Genomic DNA, 23,934 nt, shown 5'->3' on the forward strand with positions numbered 1-23,934 from the left:
GGGAGCTGTATTACCTAGTTAGTTCTGCTCATGTAGACATGACACTGTTACACTTCATTGTACTGATATTAAATTGTAGAGGAATAGATGTAGAAAAAAATAAATTTGGAGGGATCTTTTACATTTTTTTTCAACAGCGAGGAAAAAATCCCAAGACTCCAAAACAACTCCAACCCTGAATTTGACCTTGAACCAGACACTAAGATAGGGAAAAGAACCTTTGTTTATGCCTAGTATCCAAGAGAAACCGTTCAAGAACAGTTCATTCTTAGATTAAGAAGGGCCAGGAAACATTGCCAAGATTGATAGCATCTCATTATTTGTCACGTGAGCACTGGTACTGGAAGTTACAGTGACCCAACTTTTCAGCTCTTTATAAAAAAAAAATATTCATATGCCTTAGGATGCATCTTAAGCAAAAGATAAGAACAGATATTTAGAGATAAAAGGGTATGAATAAAATTATAATACATTGTTTGGAAATACCTAAATTCATGAACCTTTTGGTATACATTTCCCTCTAGAAAGCCTGCTTCGCAGTTCCTTTAAACAAAACTGAGGTTGTAGTCAGAGAAGAGTTGGCCCCAGCTCTGGTTAAACACCGTTGGCATTAGCTATGCTCCCACATGGGTTTCCCTCTCCAATCTATAGACAATGGCTTTCTCCGTGAAACTATTCTGTTTACATCTTTGAGATGGGTTAATATCCTTCACCATAGTGTTCTAGAATAATGCTCACTTATTATTACTTGAAGAAAACACTGGAACTCAGATGACTTTTATATCCTTGCAGGTCAGGAGAGTTCAAACAGTTTTAAAATACTCCTACTTATTTTTTAATAAGCAGCATAGATCCGTTGGAGATGAAGCAAAATCAATTCTGCTACACCTCATCATTCTTCTTACTGTGCTATTTCCACTTTGTATCTTGTCTGGTGGATTTAATGCATCTTTTAGAACAAATTTAATGATGATGAACAAAGTGTGCTTTGCCTGGGTTCCCCATGATATTATTGTTGCCAAGCTGGGTATGGGCCTCATGTTCTCTCACTGCTCCTTTGGAAGCCCTTCACAGAAATTCCTTTCTCTGACTTACCTGACTGACAATTTTAATTTAAACTAAGGCTGCGAATTTGCATAGGGGCTAATGCCTCATTTGTATTACTTGTGATTCTCAGAACAGCTGGTCACCTGAAACTATTGCTGGTTGTATTTGACCTGCAGGGACCCAGGGTTTCAAAAGTAGAGGGGTCGTATCTTAGTCTTTTAAGTTACTGAGAACTGGTGATGAATAAAACCTCTGGCAAAGTAGATCTTTGCTGCCCAGACTGAAGTCTGATTTGTAACTCCTGTTTGAGAATTTGAGACCTCAGGAACTGTGTTGTAGGATTGTATTACATACAGCTTGTGATACCATGTAGCCAAAGAGAGATGATTTTTACCTTGTGGTCCAATGGCCTTCTTATATGAAGTGGGTCTGTTCCAGGTGCGGAACAGGCGTCTGAACTAAGAATGCCCTGAATTACATCTAGTCCTCAGATTAAAAACACAGACCATCTTTCTGCTGGACATGCTTTTTTTATTAGTTTTCATTTCCTTCTTCATCACATTTCTGTTTATTTTTTTCAGTTGCATCTTCTGACTTTCTAGCTATGCTCTCCATCCAGTAATGTGCAAGGAGAAAGAACTATGGAATGTGAAGAAAACACTGTGCTGAAGGCTATCAAGATCCTGTCATTCCTGGAGATAAATGTGTAAACATCTGCAGCATAAAACAGCTCTAGATGGGAATTCTTACCAAGTTTCAGAGAGGGGTATTGGAAAGGCAGACTATTTGTGCTGGGGAATTGCTTTCCTCAGAAATATCCTGTTGTGATCTTGCAGCTAAAATCTTTCCCTCACTTCATCTTCCCCCCTTCCAGGACTATAGATTTCAGTTCGATCATGTTGAACAGGACTGACAGTCACTGTGACAAGAAAGCTTGCTTGATCACTATGTACAGCAACAACACTAGGAAGTTTTGGAGGTGTCTTTTAACTACAGATGAAAATCCAGGTGTAAATTTTCAGTATTGGCTCCTTTTTTTGAAAGAAAACAGCTGTCAAAACCAATCTGCACAAACTGCAGATACTTCTGGAAGAGGTGAGGAAAGAAGAAAAAATAAATCCACTTGTGATTCTTGCAATGTAAGAGTCTTAGTATCCTTAGGAAGCACACATTGACACTGAAAGAGTAAATTAAATCCCTGACTTCCTGAAAATAACAACTTGGATTTCCTTCCAGGTCTAATAAGCCAGAAGTTTTTTTTATATCATAAGTAACTGGATGATGTGAAGGAAAATTGATGCATTCCCAGATCAGGTCAAACCAGTAGCACTGTTAGAGGGATTAGGAAATGTTATCTCTGCTCCATTCGTGTTGGATATGGAAATGCTATTCATGGCATGTACACGTTGTTCACAAGGACCTATTTTTACTTGCACTGGAGACATTCACTTTGCATTTTGGAGCACATGAGCTGTCTTCACTCGTGTCACTGCATCCAGGAAGGAGGGCCTGTTACTTCTCTGCCAATGTGATGCAGTGCCAGTTCTGCAACAGAGCACATCAGTCTGTTTCAGTGGGAATTGGTAACCAACCCAATATTAATAGATTCAAAGGTTAGAAAATGGGAGTTATCAATAAACTATGCATTTTCCCAGATGTTACCTTGCAACATTTTAGTTGCAGAAATGCAAAAAGATGGATGGATTCTCATCTGAGTTTATTTAGCCAAGGTTGGTTTAGTCACTGGACTTGATTTGACAAAAACTAAGGCACTACATAGTGGTCCAATAGAATCCAGTTTTCAACAGGCTAAGGAAGCACTCCATTGATTTTCCAGCCTGATGCATTTCCATCTGTTCTAGTTATACAATTCCCTCAATGGGAAAATCTTTCAGACCTTCAAAGTTGCCCCACAGCCTGAACGATGTTACCTGAATCATGTTGCTGAGAGGGCTCGCACTGTGCCTTGAGCCCTCCAGGTAATGTGCTGAGTGCTGACTTAGGTCAAGCTGAATGTTTTCCTGAGATATTGTGTCTCAGGATCTGAGCCTCAAAAACTCTCACTACCATCGCAAGAAGCTGAGTCAGGGAAGGTTTAGGTTGGATACCAGGAAAAGGTTTTTCACCCAGAGCGTGGTTGGGCCCTGGAACCGGCTCTCCAACAAAGTGGTTACAGCACCAAGCATGTCTCGGCTCAGGGAATGTTTGGACGATGTTCTCAGGCACATGATGTGATTCTTGAGGTGTCTTGCAGGGCCAGGATTTGGACTCTGTGAGCTTGATGGGTCCTTTCCAACTCAGCGTATTCTGTGGTTCTATGGTCATGCCATCGTTGTACCTTCACAGCCTGAGTTGTTACGGGTTTCTCAGGCTGGACTCTGTACGATTCCACGGACAACAAACCAGCAGGAAGCCTTGGAGGTAGCAGGGACGTCCCATGCCACAAAGGCTGGAGAAAGAGCCAAAATTCCTTCAGTGTCAAACGCCTCCGTTCTGTGTAAGGTGCTCTCCCTGTGCAGGCTTCGGGCGGAGGCAGCGCGTCCCGGCGGCGGTGCCCACCGGGCTGAGCCGCTGTCCGGGGTGTCTGTGCTCCGCCGTGCTCGGGAGGTGGGGCCGCTGCCCGGTGCCCGGTGCCCGCTGGGCGGCGGCGGGCGGGGCCGGTGCCCGGGGCGGCGGGCGCGGAGCGGCGCGGGGCTCGGGCGGCGGCCGGTGAGTGGCGGCGGGGCCGGGGCCGGGGCCGGGCCGGGCAGGGCAGGGCGGGCGCTCATCGGGACGGGCACGGCCCCAGCTCCCGGCACGGGAAAGGCTCCGGCCCGGCCGGCCCCTCGGCAGCCGCCGTGCCGGGCGCTCCGCGGCGGGCGCCGCACACGCCAAGCCCCGGGCGGCGGCAGGGCTGGGGTAACGCCGGCCGCCGAGCTCTCCGTGAGGCACTCTTTGTTCCAGTGCTGTGCTCTCGGCTCCGTACGGCTGCGAACGCAGAGCCCGCCGGGCTGCGTCGGCATTCTCATCCCCAGTTTACAGACTTGCAGTCTTCCAGTGTCGGACCTCGACGTTTTGTGCTCCAAATCAGGTTTTTAACCTATATTAAGTAGCTGGAGTTAGGTGGCTGGTTACTAATGTAAACTGGACTTTATTTTCTCTCTTGCGTCGTTAGTAGAATTGCTGGAATTGGTGGCTGTCTCCCAGGTGTGAGGTCTTAACACTGGTGCGGGGGAGTGGGAGAATCCATGTGATCTCAGAGCTCTGTGAGAGAAGTAGTAGGGTCTTGTGAAGGATCTTGTTATTTCTTTCATGATTATTTTTCTGATACACTAAATTTCTTGTTCTTAACCAAAGTCTATATGCAGGAATAAAGCCTTAATCGCATATCAGCTTTGATGAATTTTCTATGATAGCTATGCTTCTACAAGTCAGAGTGGTTTATGTAAGGGCAAGTGCCTTCATCCAGGTGACAAGCTGTAGACAGGGTGTGAGCACAAAATATCCAAGAACCCCAGCAAACCTTCTCCTGTCTTTTCCATTTTCTAGTTCAACTCCTCTTTTGAATATGCCATTCAAAGTGACCCTTTTCCCTTCCAGCCTTGTGCTGTGTCCTTGCACCACATCCTATGGACAGCTGTCTGAGTGGACCTCTCTGCCTAGATCTATGTTCTGAGCAGGGCTTGTCTGATGCATATTTTAGATGGAGTCTTACTCATCTCAGACCTGGTGTAGCAGACTGGAAAAATTAAGAGTTAGCCAAGTACACACATTCTGATCTACTTGGGATTACAGTCTCTGTGGATCTTTCACACTTCATGCTGTCTTTCTGGTATTTGACAGAAACTGAAAGCAGTTAAAGGTAACTTGAAGTGTACTGTTTGAAACCTTTAAAACAGAAAGGCAAGATTGGTGTCCTTATCTTTTATTAACAGCCTAATGAATGTGAATTTTCTGTTTCTTTTTCACTCACACAATATAATAGATGGTAATTAGGACTCCAATACCTTTGCAGATCCATTGTAAGATAGGAAATACAAATATATATTTGTCTTGCTGTTTTACAACAAATACAATGAAAGCTTAATCCAGCGATTTCATAGGCGTGGAATAATTTTTTGCACTGTTTACTGAATTGGTTGTTTATAGTTTGGACCTCTAGCTCTATAATATATGAACCAGTACATTGCTAGTGCTTCAGGCCAGTTCCTGAGGAGTATTGTACCAGAAAATTTACATCGACTTAGTGAAATTGCTCATCTGTTTCCAAAGGATGTCAGTAGACAACTTACCATAGGTAGATAACTTCTCAAGATGAACATGGCTATACTTCTCCAGACTGAGCTCCTACACAGTCATAAGGAAATGCAGCCCTATCACACAGGCAGTGTGAGGTTTGCAAGGATTACAGAACTGTCCAGTCTGATGTAGAATTTTGGTCCGTATCTGCAAAATTAAAAGTTGACTCAGTTCTCACTGTAGTATAAGGTGCTAAGCACTTCTTACCTTGGACTTGACTTGACTCAAGTTTAGAATATATTTAGATATTTAGGGCATTTATTTATATATATATAAATGCTTTTTCTAATATGCAAATCCAAATTACATGAATGACATATGAACAAAAAGTAAATCCCTCAATTTTTTCAGATCACTGTGAGTTTGAAGGCTTTTCCATATAAGCTGTTTGCTTATGATTCTGTCAAAGATTTGATGGAAGTTTTCAGAAAATGAAATGTCACAGATTCCTGTGACCACAGAGATGGAGACATGCCTAATGCAGATTTGATGATTCAAAATTCTTTGTCCTTTGGAACCCACAGTGCAGGATTTTTGGCTGTATTCAGACATTTGGGAAATAGATCCCCTTTTAGACTTATTTTTAGTATTTCTGGGAACAATTAAGTGCAGACAACCATCAAAAGTTAAATATTATCACCTAAGAAGTTTTACTGGCTCTAGTTTCAAAGTTAATATTTTTTTCCACTTGTAATGGTTCTTGATTTGCCAGTCAGGGAATTTACTTCAGACAAATACACAGCTATGTTTTCTTTTGCCAGAAGAAGATGTATGGCACTCAGAGAAGAAACAAGAAGCTGTACTTGGTCCAAAGACTTGCTCAATATAGGCCCTTTTATTTAAACCGTAAATACATTTATTTAGAGATCAGTGGGTATTTAGAGTATTTCACAAGAAAGCAGTAGCTGCAAGTGCAAGTATTGGAATTTTGCATAAGCATTAAGAAAGGGGCTGAGATGTTACTCAATTTTGAACAGCTGTGAAAATGGGTACTCGTGGAGCAATACTTTGTGTGTGTGTGAGTCTGATACATTAAATACAAACAAACACATCTTTAGTTGTTCCTGCTTAATATCTGCTAAAATCCACTACAACTTTGACTGGAATGCCTCCTGTATCTGATACCACTGAAGTGTGTTAGACATTCATTCATAGGTATTTATTGATTTATATGAAGTCTCTTTATATATAAATGAAAAGAAAGTACACATGGTATATTAAACTGGGGAGCTGATTTTTTTTTCTGCTGAGGATTTTCAGTAATCCTTATGTTTGTACTGTGGACAGTGTGCGTGGTGTGGTTGGGTCTCAATATCTTTAGTTATGTAACGTAAACATCAAGCTGTGCTGTAAGTCAAACAGGACAAAACAGTGTGACTGCAGTCTCTGTGGTACATCAGACTGCAAGCTGACTGCTATGATCTGAAGAATTGAATTTAGTGAAAAGGCTGTCATTGGTTTTAATGAGCTCTGGATATAGGCCAAGCTGAAGAATCAGTGGCTTGGTTTTATTGGAGTGCCACCAGCATCATGTTGAGTCATGTGTGCACAGATGCATATACATCCTCTTAAAATTTAAAAGGAGTGCCAATGCCACAAGCATAGATGCCATTTGTATTTCATCATTTTCTTCTAAATGGATTCGAACACATTGCATGAGATTTTGGTACTTGACACTAAGTTCTCATCATTCCCTCAGATGAGTTTCTATGTCAGTTCTTCTGTCTAAGTTCAATTTATTGTGTAGCTTAAACATAAATATATTTCTCTCCATTTGGAGAGGTTTATCTCCATATCTTCAGTTGACAGCTTGTATGTGTAATGGGAAGGAACGCGGCAGGTTAGAACTTGAAACCACCTCTTTGGTGAGCAGCAGACACTCACTGATGTTATTAACAAGGATTGTTTCAACTACTATTCATCTCTGACTCCTGCTGACTATTGCAATTCTCCCCCAAAATCTCCTAAGATCTCATCAGGTCATAGCTCAGATAGCCAAGTGTTCATGCAAGACTCTGAACATTATTCTGAGTAACCAAAACTGCAGCAAAACTGCCAAAATACTCAGTCAAAAGCTTGAAAGCAGGATCTTTAATGGTTCAGAAACAAAATGAAGAGAGCACCAAATTATTTCCAATATACCTACTTGTTTAAGCTGTTTCATAGTTTAGCTGACTCAGGAATGCTGAATTTGGGGTGGCTGCACTATTCTAAGCTCTTAAAACTGTAGAAAGTAATAAGGATCTTACTCTTTCTTGAAATTGCTGCTTAAAAGCCTGTGGGGGGAAACAGAGGTTAGTGTGCATACTTATTTTGCTTACAACTTTGATACCCTTTTAAGGCTAACCTCAGTAAAATGGCATGTCAAGGAATCACACAGCCCATCCTGTCATTTCACTGCTATTCTTTTCATCTGCTGCTCCACTCATTTTTCTTTCTGCTGAACATGCATTTCTTAGATTTAACTGATATTTGCCCATAAAAAAGACTGCTATCATTCTTAGGAGTCTGTTATATATTATTGGTACAATTTGCAGCAAATCACATTATAGTATCTTCTGGTCAAATGTGTCCTTTCTTTGCTCCCAGTGAATGCTTCGTAAGATCATTTTTGTATAACACTAGGTAAAGTGGGAAGGGTACTTGCCAGCACACAGGGGGTTAATGCTGCTGTATTTGTCTGGTTCTTTGCAAGTCTTTGCTGTATTGAGTGCCAAGACTTTTTTTGTGACTTTTTTTTTTTTTTTTTCTTTTTAAAATATGTCTAGCTTAGTAGAGTTGAGCTGCAGTCCTTACCATGCAATATGGGGGCATTTGTCTCTCTCGAAATCCTGGTGTCTGACAAACTGACCTTTTTTCCAAGTTCTGTCACTCACTGCTCATGGCTGCAGCCAGGTAACAGAGATCTAAGGCTCTTCCTCGCTATGGCAGGATAAATTTTATCCCATTGTTCAAGAAGCTATTTGTATATTTCTAAGCACTGATAATGACAGGAGGGGGAAGTTTTGGAGAAGATGCGTTCTCTGATCCTGTTGTCTCGCCAAGAGTGTCAGGATTTCTGAGCTCTCCTAAATTTACCCTGTTTTTTTATATGCTAATGATTTCATTATCTCAGTAGGAGGAAGTGAAAGGACAAGTGAATGAAAACAGGAGAGATAGGCTGTGTGGTTTGCTTGACATTTGAGAATGATCCAAGAGTTTCTCTATAAATTTAAACTACAGACCCACAGTATAACTTCCCAGAAACATGCTAAAAGCAGGGAGTGTTTATGAATGGTGCTTGCTTGATTTTCTTGCTTTTTCAATCTATATGTTATGTTTGAGTCTTCCTTCAAATGATTTAACATGTCATAGGGACCTTCTGGATTTATTTAATTGACTCTTTAAATCTGAATTTAAAAGACAGAGATGTCAACACAATGTTATAGAGAATGAGGCATAGAAAACCTCCTGTGCATTAGCAGACTAAACTTGGCTGGAGAGACCATTTCAGAATTGCCTTGTTTACATTAGTATTGAAAGTTTTTCCAAAACCTTTTGTTCTTTGTTTGTAGATATATTAAGAAAGACCTTACTTACAGATGTATAAAGCTTTAGTTCTTAAAATTTTTTTGTACTTTGAAAAAGACATAGCATGCAGCACATCAAAGTATATTTCAAAACCACAATGCAACCTGTTTGTGGGCTCATAAGGGTTCAAGAGCAGTACAATGAACATGAGAATGTTTATACACCTGTCGTTAACTACCACAATGTACTTCTTTAAACATTTTTTAGTGCTTATTTTCTTTTTTGAATCTATCATCTGTACATTAACACTATGTTGCTACTGAAGACTGTGTGCTGACTGAGGAGTGAATTTAATGAGTTGAACTCTGAAAGCTGTGGGTTCTGCAATAATTAAAATTGATATCTTATTGTATAAGAAAATACATTAAAATATTAAGGTTCTTGCAATAAATCAGCTTAAAGCAAGAAATCTGAGCCAAAGAAAGACTATAATTTATCTCAGTTCTTGCCATAGTTGATTTGTCAAGCTTCTAGGCTATGCAAAAGATTTTATATTATCTTTTAAATTCATATCAGTGTAAAATCATGTTAAGCAGAGGAAAGAAATTAGAAAATCAGCCATAATTATTGTGATGAGTCTGAAGAAACTATGTTATATCAATATTATCACAACTTTTGTGGATTGGATAGAGGAAAAAAAGAAATACAAGAAATATACTTGCTCTGATTCTGATGATCACATTTCTTCTGCTTGACTGGTCCTCAATCTATGGCCATTGCATCTCCTCTTCATTCTGTAGTCAGAAGAGGGTTAAAAATGGTTGTAGGGTGTGACTTAGATTTTATTCTACCCTACATTACTCAGCATCAGCATAATCACATGTCCTCATTCCTGCAAAGGAAACATAATTCAGATTTTGAACAGGTTTTCATTTTGATGGAATGTGTGTTACATTTGTATGGTGTCTGGGACTCTTCAGAGATAAAGTATTTACTGGTTTTGTAATGGATTCTGATAGAAATAAAAGCTTAACCATCACTAATACCATGTTAACTGGTGACCAGTAGTAATTCTGCAACAGTCAGTGGCATTTCCTTTAGATGGTTTTTACTAACATCCCATTGTATTTAGCAACTACATGGTGAGGAAACTGCACAAGCTAAGAAAAATATCTGAAAGTCTTATTATTGTTTAGCATTTGTACATTTTTGCATTTGCCATTGTGAAAAATTATATCTCTCTCATCTGTGGTGAGAGAATATTACAATATCAATTTCGTGTAATCAGGAAAGCTCTGCAAATCCATCTTGTTAACTTAGCTCATCAATCTTCAGTGGCTTTTAAATCCTATCTAGTCTTATGTACATGAAATATAATCAGTCCCCAATAGAAGGAGGGCTTACTTAGCATTCCCATGACCAAAGGGAGCTCTCAGAGTGCAGAACAAGCAGAGTTAATCTTTACCCTTCACTGTAGCTTATCTTCAGGTGATGTATAGAATCCTTTGAGGACTCAATTAGTACCATGCCAGGCAGTATCAATTATATTTGCCTCTGTGTTATATCCAAAGCAGCTGTTTCATGAGAGAAGGAAGCTGAGTTTGTGTTCTTGAGTAGGTGTTGATAAAATCTGTAGAAGGTGTAGGTGACTTTTCATCTCCATGGTGCAGGGTGACAACTGCTCCACTTTCAGATTGGACCTGCAATGTTGGCTGGCATTTCACTGTATGAATACCTGGGTGGAAGGATCCACTTAGTAGCAAGGATGATTTAACCTGGTGCCAATACCAGAGATCTCAAATATGTTCTGTGCAAAGGTTAGCTATAGGGGCTGGAGTGGTGAGGCTGAGAGTGGCATTTATCCTAGGAAAGCTGTATGTATCCCCTAAACTCCATGGTGAAGCAGAAAGATATTAAAACAATGAACTTAAGTTTGTCATGGCTCTTAACTGCAGCTTTTTTGGCTACCACTGATCCCAGGATGACAGATACACACTCAGGAAATAGATTAAAGTGTGTGCCAGGCTCTGTGGTTGGGAAAAACCAAGCAGAAATTCAGTTTAAACATGTGATTATGTGACTTAGTGACACAGAACTGTGGTTTATTCAACAGTTCTGGGTAAAATTCTTCTGCAATTAGCTTATTTCCTTTCTTTGGGTATGTATTAGATATTTTTCCCTTCCCACTACTGTGGGAACAGTGCCAGCATATTTAAGAGACAATTAAGAGCACACTGAGAGATTTAAAGATTGCCAGAACTTGTCTGAGTAATGTGTTAGGCTGCTGTGTAAGGACTATGATGAGCTATGCATCTACTCTGGTGAAATTGGCTCAGTATGAGGTATTTTTTATTATGTGATGATTTTAAAACTCTTGACATGCGGGGCCAAATCATGTTGTGCAGTCACTGATTTCTAATTTAACTCAGCATTTTGATGCCAGTATTCTTGTAAGAATTCCCATGGCTGAAGGCTGACCAATGAACTTAAAGTTATCTTGGGTATTTATAGGGTGCCTATTCTTGTAGGGTCTTTCTGGCTGTCCTTATTGAGCAAGGAAGCGTGGGGAAAGACTCTAAAATACAGTTTCAGTCACCAGGAACTTCTGAGTTCAGTTCAGTTATGGATTCTGGAACAGTCACTGAATTACTCGTCCTCAGTTCTCCCCACTGTATCTGCAGTATAGAATAATATATTCTGTACAGAGGGGCACAGGTCTGATATCTGACAGATATCAAGTGGTAGGAATAAATTTATTATTACTCAATATTTTCACTTATTTTGCTGATTGGGAATGAACTTAGTACTGTATTCATGCCTTTATACAGAGGAAAGGTAACAGAGAAAACACTCTTACCACTGTGTACTCATTTGAGTTAAATGTCAAGAGTATGCAGTTCTGAGTTTTATTTTTCTGTTTATTTCCCCTTGGAGCAGTAAAGCCTGCAGGCAGGACATCCTGGGACTTCCCTGCCTTTCTCTGAAGGTTAATGGTCACCTTATCTTTAGCCTTGTGTTTGCAGACATTGGAGTCAGCCAGCTTTTCCCCAGAGCTGTGCTTCCGTGATTTCCTGTATTATTGCTTCGGTCGACAGTCACTGAGATGGTATCAGAGATGACCTTCATTTCTGAAGTCTTATTTCGGTTGCAGCTGGAATTCAGGATGTTGATGGTTTTAGGAATATTATTCCAGATGTGTGAGTCCCTGGTTCTTCTCTTGTTTATACCTGGACAAACAAATCAGAAATAACTCTGTTGAAGAGATGGGCCTACATTAGTGTTAAACTAATATACATGGGAAGTCATTAAAGTGGATTGATGTTCACAGCACAGCATTAGTGGCAGTGTTGTTCTGATCTGTCTCCAAGGGAGCTTGGCTAGAGTGTTTGAAGGACATTAACTGGATCTATCCCTAGAGGGGAATTCGGGAAGAATGGTGCGTAGAAAACTCAATTCATTATTCACATCATCGCAGGATATTTGTTTAGACTCAGTAACTGTTACCTCTGATGTTCGACATTTAGACCAGGCACTGGTCCATGTGCCTGTAGCTACATACTGTGTTCTCACATTTCTTTCCAGATGGTCTTGTGTATTGGTGCCTGCCTGGACACCGAGAAGGAAAAGTTGTGTTGTTGGAAATTAATATTCTTTAACATGGTATTTTCTTAAGTCAGAATGTGCAGAAATAGAGCTCCTTTGTTCAACTTCTACCCTAACCCCACCAGGACAAAAGAACCACAGTTTCCCAGTATAAAAAATATTGACCATGCTAGTATTTTCTTAGGTAATAGCAGCTCTTCCACTTTGTCAAAAATGATCAGTTTTTCATTTTAGATTCCTTAAAATCTTAGATTTTAGATTTATGATCCTGGATGAAAAAAGCAGAGATGTGAGAGGCAGCACATCCTAATCTTTGTATACAGGGATGCTGTTACTTATCTAAAAATAAATTACATATATATATATATGCAAATAAATCCTTGTAGATTGTAAAATGTCAAACAAGCAATTCTATCTCTGGATCTGTATTATTTGTTAGGCAATTGATATTTTTTGTCATTTATATTTATATATTTTGAAGTCTGAGGTTACATCTGTGATCCTGTTGCAAATCTAGGGGAAATTACCTTTTGAATGACATGACCTGACCTTCATCTCCAGTTAATCCAGGAAGAGTTCACATTTGGCTGTGAGACACAAAGGATAGATTTAGAGTGCCAGTTTTTTTCTGGCCATATTTTAGAACTCAGTATTGCACTGGATACCCCATACTGAATTTCTTCTTCACTTCTTCCTCAGAGGAGAAGACTGTGTGTTTGTGATAAACTGAAAGAAATAACAAAGAATTACCAAACACTGGAATCAAAGAGATTATATTATTGCTGCAGTCTTTGGGATATTCTTATTATTGAAGGAGATTGCAGGGAATCCCTCTAACAGGGAATGACAACAACAGAAATCCCCCAGATCCCACACATTGTACACAAAGTGTGAAAACACACATAATTAGAGCAGCATAGAGTAATTAGACTCCAGAGCAAGTATCATGGCAAATTCTTCTGTCGTGAAGAATTTATTCATGCATCTATAAATAAATGCATGAACAAAAAGCTGAAATAGTGCATAGTTGGATGCCTCCAACTACACTCTCTACTTTCAGTTTCAGAGATGGGCTTTGACCCTCATTTTCCTCATAATATTAATCACAGATGGATGTATAAACTCTGCAAGGCAGAAATCCTCTTATCTCCACTTCTTTGTTGTCTGCAGACTACTGTGTTTGTTTCTAACCCTGTTTGCTTAAAGCTCTGATAGTGCAGCTTTTAACAGTGATGCCTGTTCAGTTGTTTCTTTAGAAATGAAGAGTTTTTACAGAAATTTCTAAGCCTGACAAATTTGCCAGCCTGGGAATTTCACTTGTAAAAGCTGAATCCCTTTTTTGCAAAATGTTTCTTCAGACCACATTTATGTCGGCACACAGTTGCAAAGTGTTGCTAGGGGTACAAATGCAACATGCTTGTAAAGAACACACAGAATCTTCATGACATAAAATTCAAGTTACTCAAAGATCAGTGTATGATGGCTCATCCTATCACAATGTGACACTTACCTTGATAAGAAGAAGTCAGTTCAGAGACATCAAAATATACCAGAAATCTGAAATGCTACTGTCTATCAGTTACTCCTACCTCTAAACTTGTTTAGTAAAATGCTCAAATGAAATTTTTGTCCCTTTCTGAAAATAAATTTTAAAAAATGTAAACCAAGCACCCCTGTTTAAGCAGTTTGTGAAACGTGATTTCCTAACTCTGTGACATCTGGTCCCTTCCTGCTGCACTGTGTGTCCTGATGCCATGCAAGCCAGCTTTGGATGAGCATTTTGTGAAATGTGAAGTGTTTGCAGCCAGGGAGGCAAGGATGTGGTTAGCCCTTAGAGATCCAGTGGCAAGAGGCTGCAAGAAGCACAGTAGCTCTGTTGGACATGAAACAAATTCAGGATTGCTGGTTGTGTGTGTAGCTCCTAACACCTCTGCTCTCAGGCTGTTGGCATGTACCCTGGTATTTGTAATATATGTGTATTTGAGTTTCCTCCATTGGATTAGTAGTTGCTGTTGCTTACTTAAGTTGAACAGGTCTTTTTCGCAATGGCTCAAGTGGCAGCACATGTGAGACAAACAGCTTGATGATTTTAGGAGCTGTATTTTGGTGCAAGGATTTCTCAATGGTTGGGTGGCTGGACCTTGCTCAGTCTTGCCTCCCTCGTTCCCTCTGGAGAAATTAAGAAACTTGTTGGGAAGCTTACCAGGCGCTGGGAGCTTGCTGCTGGTACCACTGTGGGAGGGCAGGTTGCCCTTGGGACTGCTCGCCCTCCCTGCAGGAGAAGTGAGGCAGATTTGGATCTGCAGTGATTTGGATGTGCAGGGGGCTGCTGCAGTGTTGGGCTGTTGAGGGAAAGCCATGACAGTGAGTTTGAAGAAAGCCATGATTTTCAAATGAAAGTAGGCTTAGACTGGGCTATTTCAATCAAGCCAAGCCACAAACTTTAGAGGAAATCCAGATCTGATTGAAATTCCAGGTGTTTAAACTTGTTGTCTTCTCTATCTTTGAAGGACCATCTTTACTTTGCCGAAGTCTGTGGTTATTTGGTGTTCATCTACCTCCCAGCTTCAATTAATTAACTGGCAGCAGAGCAGCCCATTCACTTTAGCACTTGACAAGTGAGGAGCAAATGTCAGAGCAGCGATGTCTGGCTGTCAGGGCAGCTACAGCACATACCTGCTTGCTTGCACTGATTTGCCTGTGGACATAGAGCTGTGATGTTTATCAACATCTAAGATTTCAGGGCTGTACCCAAAACGTGCAGTGTGTAGCCATTTCAAGCTGTGCTAGTGATAAAGAGGCAGAGCAGTGAATAATAAATCTAGCATGAAGTGCCTTGGAGGGTGATATGAAGATAGAGAATCAAAAAGTATTAAATTCTGAGGTGGGATAATTATTTTTAATGACTGTTTACTAGTCTGTGCTTCTTGGAAAGCAAGGGGGTTTTCAGATAGTGCAATGTGTGTTGCTAAACTGCTGGTTGCTGAGAACAGGACTACGTTTGACCTAAATGGAAGCCAACAGATGAAGTTTTGCATGTTCAGGTAAGTAACTTCAAGACAAAAATGTGTGAAAGAAAAAAACAATATTGAAAGGAAGCATACTCTGAAGGCAAGCCATCTGAGGAGGTTTGGAGACAGGAAACCTGCTTTATGTTAGCAAAAACACGGATTTTTTTTAAGCTTCCAGGCTGTGTTCTACACCAGTTAAAGTGGTGAATTTCTTCCAAAGTCATCAGGATTACACCCTCCCACTAGCTTTAGGGATTGTGCCTTCTCACTGGAAGGCCATTTGATCTTTCTTGATTTTAAATATAAATGTGAATTTCTTGTGAGGTCTCCTTAATTTCTTACTGTAGAATAAATGTTTCTGTTGGCAGCATTTGTCTGAACAAAATGCCAGGCAGATTTCAGATGCAGTGCTGCATCCAAGGTTTTGTGCATTAAGCAAGTCAGAAGGTTTCTCCAGTGATCTCCAGGAATTCCTTCCTGGTGGTGGTTGCCCAATAGCTGAAGCCTTGATTTTGCTTTTTTTTTTTTTCCTATGGGCTTTGTCTGATGGATGGAGATTAATGCTCTCTAGTGATCCTTTTTCTGCTGGGATTAAGAGTTCAGCATGAAGTCATTGTGACAAGTGCAGTAATTCCCAGCAGTGAAACTCATTTGGGTAAAACTTCAACTAGTGCTACTGTGTTTTCACTGCTTTGTCTTTTCCCAAGAGACAGAAAATGTATTATATCTGCTTGAGGTCAGCTTTGATCTGCAAATGCAAGTGCACTCTGTGGATGGCAATGAAGTTGTCTGCTTGTAGAGGCTTTTGCTTTCCAGCTAAGTGTGACTAGAGTATGACTAGACGTATGATTTGTTTCCTGCTTGTGGTGGCCCTTGCACTTGTTGTCATCTATTATTTGTGTGACAGCTTTCCTTTGTGGAGGGGCCTTTACAGAAAATTAGGAAATTGAGTTGTCCATTCCCAGATGTCCAACTTCTGCACAGTTAGAAAACTGCTGTAGCTGAGCCACTTATGGGACTCTTCACCAGAGGTCCATTTCTCTAACTACATGTGTCTCTTGTGAGAAAGGTATTAAAATAAAGTAATTTTTCCAAGTATTAAAAAAGGAATTCTCTGCTGTAGATCTGGTATTTCTACTAAATGTGTTTAAGAAACTCATATAAAAATACTTAATAATACTCCCTCCTACTGGCTTGCCAGACCCAAGTACCCTATGTACCAGCTGAGAAATACAAATAAATGTGTTTTTCTTCTGATCTTCTAGGAATGACTGTAAATCTTTGCTTTGCTATTATGAGAGTTATGAACCTCCTACTTTTAAATATCCATGTAGTTTTTATTCAGGAGCTGATATTCTTAGCAAGGCATGCAACTCCAGGAGCAGGCTCGCCCTGTGGCACAGGCTCCCTCCTTCTGTGCAGGCAACACAAGCAATGTCTTGCTCCTTTCTGCTTTTACCTCAGCAGAGGCCATTGATAGCCACGGTGCAAATTCATTTCCATATGAATTTAATGCAATGTAATGCCAGAAATGTGGACAGCTATGTTGTCCCCGGGGCTTGGGTCACCCCTGTGAATGAGGCTCCGTGAGGTTTATGTTCCCCAGCATTTACCAGTTTCCACACCCAGTGAGTGCCTCCTTGGTTGTGATGGTGAGTAACAATTGTTAGTGTATTGTCAGAGGTCATCACCAGACACTAATTCTGTCATATGGGTGTGCTGGCTAATTTCAACTCTAGAGCTTTTTGCCTGACCTTGCAATATTGCAGGGATTTGCAGTTGTTTGGTGTTTTTTTCCCTGTTAATGTGCAGAATAGCTTGATAGAATAGATTGTGATTTACAGTGAATTGGGATAATGCCTGTTTTAAAAGATCCTGTGCACCTCTTCCGTGCTGGAGAATGACTACATTTTTTAGTGGTTATTTCAAAGATGTGGCAAGTATTTTCTGTAGCTTTCCTTTGTCTAAAAAAATAACAATAACAATTAATCTCCTCAGGGCTTTTTCACATCCTAATTACAACCAAGCCTCTCATTAGTCCCACAGGGAGACAGAATCAAATGCCATATGGTATTTTACACTTCGGATGCTGTGCCTACCAATAGCTGGAAGGAGACAGGAAAAGGGGGAGTTAACAATTCATAACCATTTATGGAGCAGGCACAGCCCTCCTTGGAGCCAGTTCAGCAGAGTCTGAGATCAGGAACTTTATGTGGCCAGGGGTTGCCGCAGCAGGCTGGTGTTCTGCTGGGGGCCAGTGGGGACACACACAGGGATGAATTAAATGCACACACGCCTCCAGGGAAGCACCATGGCTGGCTTCTACGGGTGCCTGAAAAGTAAAAAGTAAGTGCCATGCTGAGCCTTCCACCTTTCCAAAGCGAGCTGAGTCTAGTGGTACTTTGAAATTCTGTCTTTGTTGTATTGCAGCTGCAGCATTGAACAAAGTGGTTATGCCTTAGGTCTGAAGTACCAGCCTGAGCACAAAAGTGCAAAAAATAAGTCCTGACTATAATATTAGTTTGGTGAAAATTTGTCATGTTTTTTTTTCTCCTTCAGAGGTATAAACATGAAATACTGAAAAAAGAATTAAAAACCTTTTCCTGTTTAATTATAGCAAGAGGGAAAATGCCCTCTTCCCTAGTGATTAGCTATATTGTTTATATATTAACACATAAAAAGGAGAAATACAGAAATTCACATTGGCTTTTAAAAAATGTTCAGCTAGAAGTCTAGCTAGTAAATGCTCTTTATCTAGTAAATGCTCTTTAAGGACTTGATGAGCTCAGTTTTTCTATAAGCAATCTGAGGTTTGTTTCTGTAATTGCTCCCTGTTGAGAGATTTGGTTGTATTTAAAATAATTATTTTTTTATTGCTTTTCTGGCGTGTTCTGTTGGAGTAGACTATCAAGGGAAAAGAGAAAGAGAGATTGCATGTTAGTATTTGTGCTTTAAACCACCATGAAGATGCATTGTTTTTCCTTTGACTTTATCCCTGCTGAGGAATGAAACAAAATTTCCTGCTGCCAAACCTGAGTGGTTTAATCGTGTTTTGCATCAGCAGAGGGCTCTATTCTTGCACCCAGTGAGAGATTACAGACAGGGAACATGCACAGTGGAAGGCAAGTGAAATTGTGTATTGAGGCTTAAGATGTGAATACTGGTAGTTAAATGTAAGTCCTGGATATCAGAGGGAAGAAAATAGTTCAAAAGTGGAGCTGGCAACTGACTCTTTTTCCTTCTCCCAAAGGGTCCCTCACACCACTAGTTTGTCTCACACTACTCTGGTGGAAATGTGTATTTTCAAAGGCACACAACTTCTGGATTTCAGCAATTCCATACCATTTTGACTCCTTTCCTCCTTTGAAATTTTTAACAGGGAATTAATATTTGGGGGAGAAGTTTGCTTTAGATAAAGGGAGGTTGTGCATGAGAACTAGTGAAGGGGCTATGAGTAAGTCCTGATCAATGTAGGTGGATTGGCGCTTGAATTGACAAAAAGTAGTAAATTTACATTGTTTGATTTTTCCCCCCAAATATTTCAGAATCTAATGCACTTAAAACTAACTTGAAACTCAGAGAGAGGCTATACAGGCTGGACAGATGAAGCTTTTTTACATGTGTTAAACTTTCTCTTCTTTCCTGGTCGATCTCTACCTGACTTATGAGGAACAGGGTTTTTTTTCTTCAACAGTTTCATCTTTCTTATATTCTTTAGTTAGGTCTCTACACTTGATATATATCTGCATGGGTAATATTTCTCAACCTGTTATTTCAGCCCTGTGATGTGTTCCCAGGTGAATTAATGTAACTACTAACCCTTTGCAGTCTTCACAAATTTTATATACTGATTTGGCTGTGGTTATTGGCAGTTAAAATGAATTCAAGACACCGGTTGCAGTAATAGTGATGTTTTTAGCCTGAGATTAATTGTCAATGAAATTTGTTTGGAGTTTAACATGAAGTATTTGTCTTTCTGGACAAATGTGTCATTGGAACAACTTCCCCAAATTCTCACGTGTTCATTTGACCTGTAGGAGTTAGTTTGCTTTCTGAATGAAAGCTCTTTTGGAATGAAATTACTTTTATGCTTTAAGAAATTGGCTTGGGTACCAGTAGGAATTTGGCCAAAGTGACTTAGAGCTCAGTACCTGCCAAGAAACCTGCCATGGACTTTGGGGAAGGGTTCCCTCCAGGGCTTTGAGCTGCTGGGTCCAGCTAAAGCACCTGGAATGTTTTAAAAGCTGCTTTAGGTAGTGCTCTCCTGTGTTGCTGTCACATTTACCCCACTCCCCCACATTTTACAAGAGGAAGGAAAAGCTCTGCCTTGGCACACTGTAATAATGTGTGGCAGAATCTGATCTTTGTCACATACTCTTGTCCCTGTGCTTTGTTAATGTCCTTTTATGAAATAAAAAAAAAGAACCCAAAGCCATATCCAGGTAATTCTTCATCACAGTCCCAATCTTGGCTGCTACTTCACTGAAATAAAACTTCAAGATTGCTTTCATATTTCTCTTAAACCAGCATATACAGCCTGAGTAATCTTGTATTGTTCTGCTAAGTTTATACCTCATCACACTTGTTGCAGAGTTCTGTCTTTTCCTTGCTCCAAGCATGATGCCAGAAAAAAAATATTATACCTGAACAAAGATTATAAAGTTTCCTAAAGCCTGTGGAGGAATTGTTTCATATGCCCCTCAGTTTTTGAGCCTAGCCAAGTATGTTGTTATGAGCTGAAAATGTGGTTGCTTGAATAGTAAGGTTCACTGACGGTCAATGCAAACTGCCAATTTCCAAAGACAAATAGAGTGTGTTAGAAGCTATATAAAATATTTGGCTGAAGGCTTTATGTGACAGCTCAGACTGGTTTCTATAGCAGACTATAAGAAAATGTATTTAACTGTTTTTAATGTCGTCACTCGGGATTTCATGCTGCCTTTCACAAACAATCCCAGAGTTACGGACATTTCAGCTTGAATGTCTTCTGCTTTGCCAAGCTTTGCACTTCCAGTGCAAAGTATTGTGTTCTTTTCCTATATTCTATAATTGTCAAAAAATGCTGATGTGCACTTTTATCCTGCAAAGAAGTTTAGCATTTGGGTAAAGTTAATCAAGGAAGGCATCAGTAGAATTTTCAATGTATTTCTAGATTGTTTGATATGAAAGCAATTGCCAGTCTAAAATGATGTTCTGACCATGAAATTGAGTAAAATATGTTTTCTGGGTTAGGTGCTGTTGCTGTATTTTGTTGCCTGTTCAGATAAGTGTCAGGAAGAGATTGTGGTGATTGCTGGGCATATTCCAAAGATGGTACAGAGCTGTCCACCTGATGGATAAGCTGTCTGCTCACTGCCCCTGCACCTTCACCCCAGCCTTCTTGTTGAAGAGGCTCATAGGGGGTGGTGGAAATCCCAAAAATCCCTTTGTCCCGGAGGCCAGTTACACTTTTTACAACTTCTACATGTTTGTGTGGTCCTTCGAGCCTTTGGCTCCCCATGCTCAGCAAGCAGCTGCTGTTTTAGCTTGGACAGTGACAAGTGGATTGGAAGTGGTTTAAAGCTCCACCAACTGCTACTGGAGTAGCAGCTTGACACGTGGGGGCCGGGGCAGTCTGAGCCTGTTGGCTCTTCTCTGTCAGCAGCTCATTCACCTCGTGTGGCCTCTCTCCCCTTGGAGAGGGCTGTGACAGCCACAGGGGCTGAGGAGCTGCCTCCTGACTGACTGCAGGGAATGATGCTTTGCTCTTTGGCACAATTTTAGACCGTGCATCTCTCCAAGACTCCAGCACTGTTTTAAAGTGAGACACTGAGTTCCCTGGCCATCCCTGCCTGTGGCAACCCCCAGCACCATCTTGGCTCAGCCATGGTCCATGGGCTCAGTTGGCAGCTGTCAGAAGGCTGTGCAGCTTTGGAGGCAATGCAGGCTTCCTAGGAGCTGTGGCAGAGTCACTGCTCCTGCGGTGATCTGGCATCTGTTTGTATGGCTGATGAATTCAAGAGGAGTGAAATGCTTCACATAAACACTTTGGCATTCTGAAGTATGTCTGTTTACGTGTCTTTTTATTGTACATCACTTTAGCATATTATTTCACAACAAGAGCAAGAATCACTCATTAAAAGTTTGTCAGTGTTGGGGGATTTTGAGATGAAAATATCTGAGTATTATAGGTGGTTTCTGCCCAGCAAAGTAAGTTCACCTGTGCAGAGACAATTCTTGGATGAGTTTCAAGAAACAGCTTTTATGGAAAGTGGAGAGTTCTCCCTGCTAATTCCAAATCAGGGAGTGTGAGCTGAGGTGAAAAGACTCCTCAGGTGTTGTGAGTCTCTTGGAGGAATCTTTCAGTGCACAACCTATGAGCATATTCCTGTATTTGGCAGGATTTGCAATTGCCATTGGTAATTTTGGCAGTTATACAGTGTTTAGAATTTGTGAGCATTTTGTCTTGGGTCCACAGGAGTCATTCAGTGCTCTGCCTGATATTAAATGTATAGAGGCTTAAGTCTTTTTTTCTTATTCAAAAATAGCAGAGAGGGTGAACAAAAGCAGTTAGGAGGTGTCAAGAGCCATGGCACTGCAGGCAGTTGGGCACCATTAGTACAATGGTGCTATATTATTAACAAAAAAATCAACTATTTCTCTTTGTGACTCATTCTGTTTGACTCATCTTTGTGCAAGAAGTTCAGTTCTGGCTTAATACCCCAGTGAGTCACTCATCTCCTCATTCTGTTCGTGCTTCTCTCTGGATGGTGTTTGTTTTAGCAGCCACAGTGGTACAGTGTGTTTGCTGGCTGTAGGCAGAGGAATTCCAAGCAGGCCTGTTTATTTGGTTTCAGCAGAACAGCCCTTTTGCTATCACCAAGGTTCTGAGTATTTGGCAGATATGCTGTCAAATTGACCTCTAATGCTGCCTGTCCTACACCACTTGCAGTGGAGCAGAAGCTTGGGTTGGGACAGTCTCCTGGATGTGATTCTCACTCTTCTGCATCATTTGGCCATTTGGTGACTATGTTATTTTGCCAGACTGAGCCATGAAAACATTTTGTCATAATTTTTCCTTGTGCTCTCTTCTTAGACAGAAACTTCTGCTACTCCAAGTGTCTAGCTTTGTACCCCTAGAGCCAGCAGGAGAGATTAATTTTCATTTCCTCCTTGTGCAGAGGTCTATGAAGTTTTAGGCTTTCATATCTGCTGTGATATGAAGGCCTAGAATTGGATGTAAAAGCTGAAATCTGATGATATATGGGACAAAAATGCAGTGGGTTCAAGTTGTACTTCCAGGAGATAACCTACCTGAGGTGGTAGAGCAGCTAGAGCTGATTACCAGCCAGTTGTGAGAAAATCTGAGATAAGTCTGTCCATGGGGAAACAGGGAAAAAACCCAAGGTAATTCCAAGGTTGATTCCCTTCCACCCCCCAGATTTCTCCTGCTGTAAGAAAACAGTTGAGCACAAGGTGTTCTACATTAATGTGTTCCAAGCTTATAGTTCTGCATTACATCTGCTATAGTCTCAAGGTCGGTAAAGCTATTATGGATTAAGTAGTTTTAAATATTATTTTGAATACAGCAAATACTAACTGCAAATTCTCTTAGTTTGTATTGTTCATCTTGTTATTTTATTCATAATTATTTTTTCAAGTTGGCAGGTGGCCTCCCACTCCATTGCAGGAGTCGCTATATAAACAAAGAAAAAAAAACCCAGTCAGTTGATATCCTGTCTGATTTTGCTTGCAGATGCTGAGCTGTCACTGCTCATCACTGTGCCAGTAGTCAAGGTTGTGCCAACAGCTCAAGGTTTCCAACACAATGTGTGTGAAAAAGGCGTGACCTGAGCCACACACATCATTATTCATTTCTTTAACTGCATTGTTATGCCCGTGTGTGCTGCTGCACTGGGGTAAGTGTACAGCTGCCAAGGATTCTGTGCTCTGCTGAATCCTATCTCCATGCTGTAGCATGTTGGCATCTCTGTGACTGCTGTGCTTTAACCCCAGCAATTAAGGCCTACAACAGCCACTCCCTCCCTCACGTGGGATTGGAGAGAGAATCCCAGGTAAACATGAGAAAACCCATGGGTTGAGATCAAGACAATTTAATAGGTAAAGCAAAGGTCATGCACACAAGCAAAGCAAAATAAGGAATTTATTCCCCACTTCCCCAGGGCAGGCAGATGTTCAGCATCTCCAGAACAGCAGGGCTCCCTCACATGTAAGGGTGTCAGGAAGACAAACACCATCCACCCAAATGTCCTCCCTCCTCCTTCTCCTCCAGATTTACATACTGAGCATGAGGTTATATGGTCTGGGATATCCCTTGGGTCATTGGGATCAGCTGTCCTGGCTGTGTCCACTCCCAGCTCCTCATTCACCCCGAGCCTCCTCACTGGTGGGGTGGGATGAGGAACAGAAAAGGCTCTGGGCAAGACTGCTTAGTGATAAAGGAAGCATATCTGAGTTATCAGCACTCTTTCAAGCACAAATCCAA

At 40.7% G+C, this 23,934-nt stretch overlaps 1 protein-coding gene across 3 annotated transcripts in view; it reads left to right on the forward strand.

The window, feature by feature from the left end:
- Positions 1 to 3,666: 3,666 nt before the first annotated feature.
- Positions 3,667 to 23,934, forward strand: part of KIAA1210 (KIAA1210 ortholog) — a 54,001-nt gene continuing 33,733 nt past the window's right edge. Inside the window, exon 1 of one of the 3 annotated variants that reach the window (XM_058848192.1) lies at positions 3,667 to 3,756. Coding sequence is in view for 1 of the 3 variants with exons in the window: in XM_058848191.1 (XP_058704174.1) it covers positions 17,734 to 17,795 (62 nt within the window). In the remaining 2 variants the exon portion in view is untranslated. Of the gene's footprint in view, positions 3,757 to 4,031; positions 4,118 to 17,696; positions 17,796 to 23,934 lie in introns of those variants that run through there. The other 2 variants (XM_058848194.1, XM_058848191.1) reach the window with 2 other exon arrangements.

Source organism: Poecile atricapillus, chromosome 12, assembly GCF_030490865.1.
Source record: "Poecile atricapillus isolate bPoeAtr1 chromosome 12, bPoeAtr1.hap1, whole genome shotgun sequence".
NCBI classification, from domain to species: Eukaryota; Metazoa; Chordata; class Aves; order Passeriformes; family Paridae; genus Poecile; species Poecile atricapillus.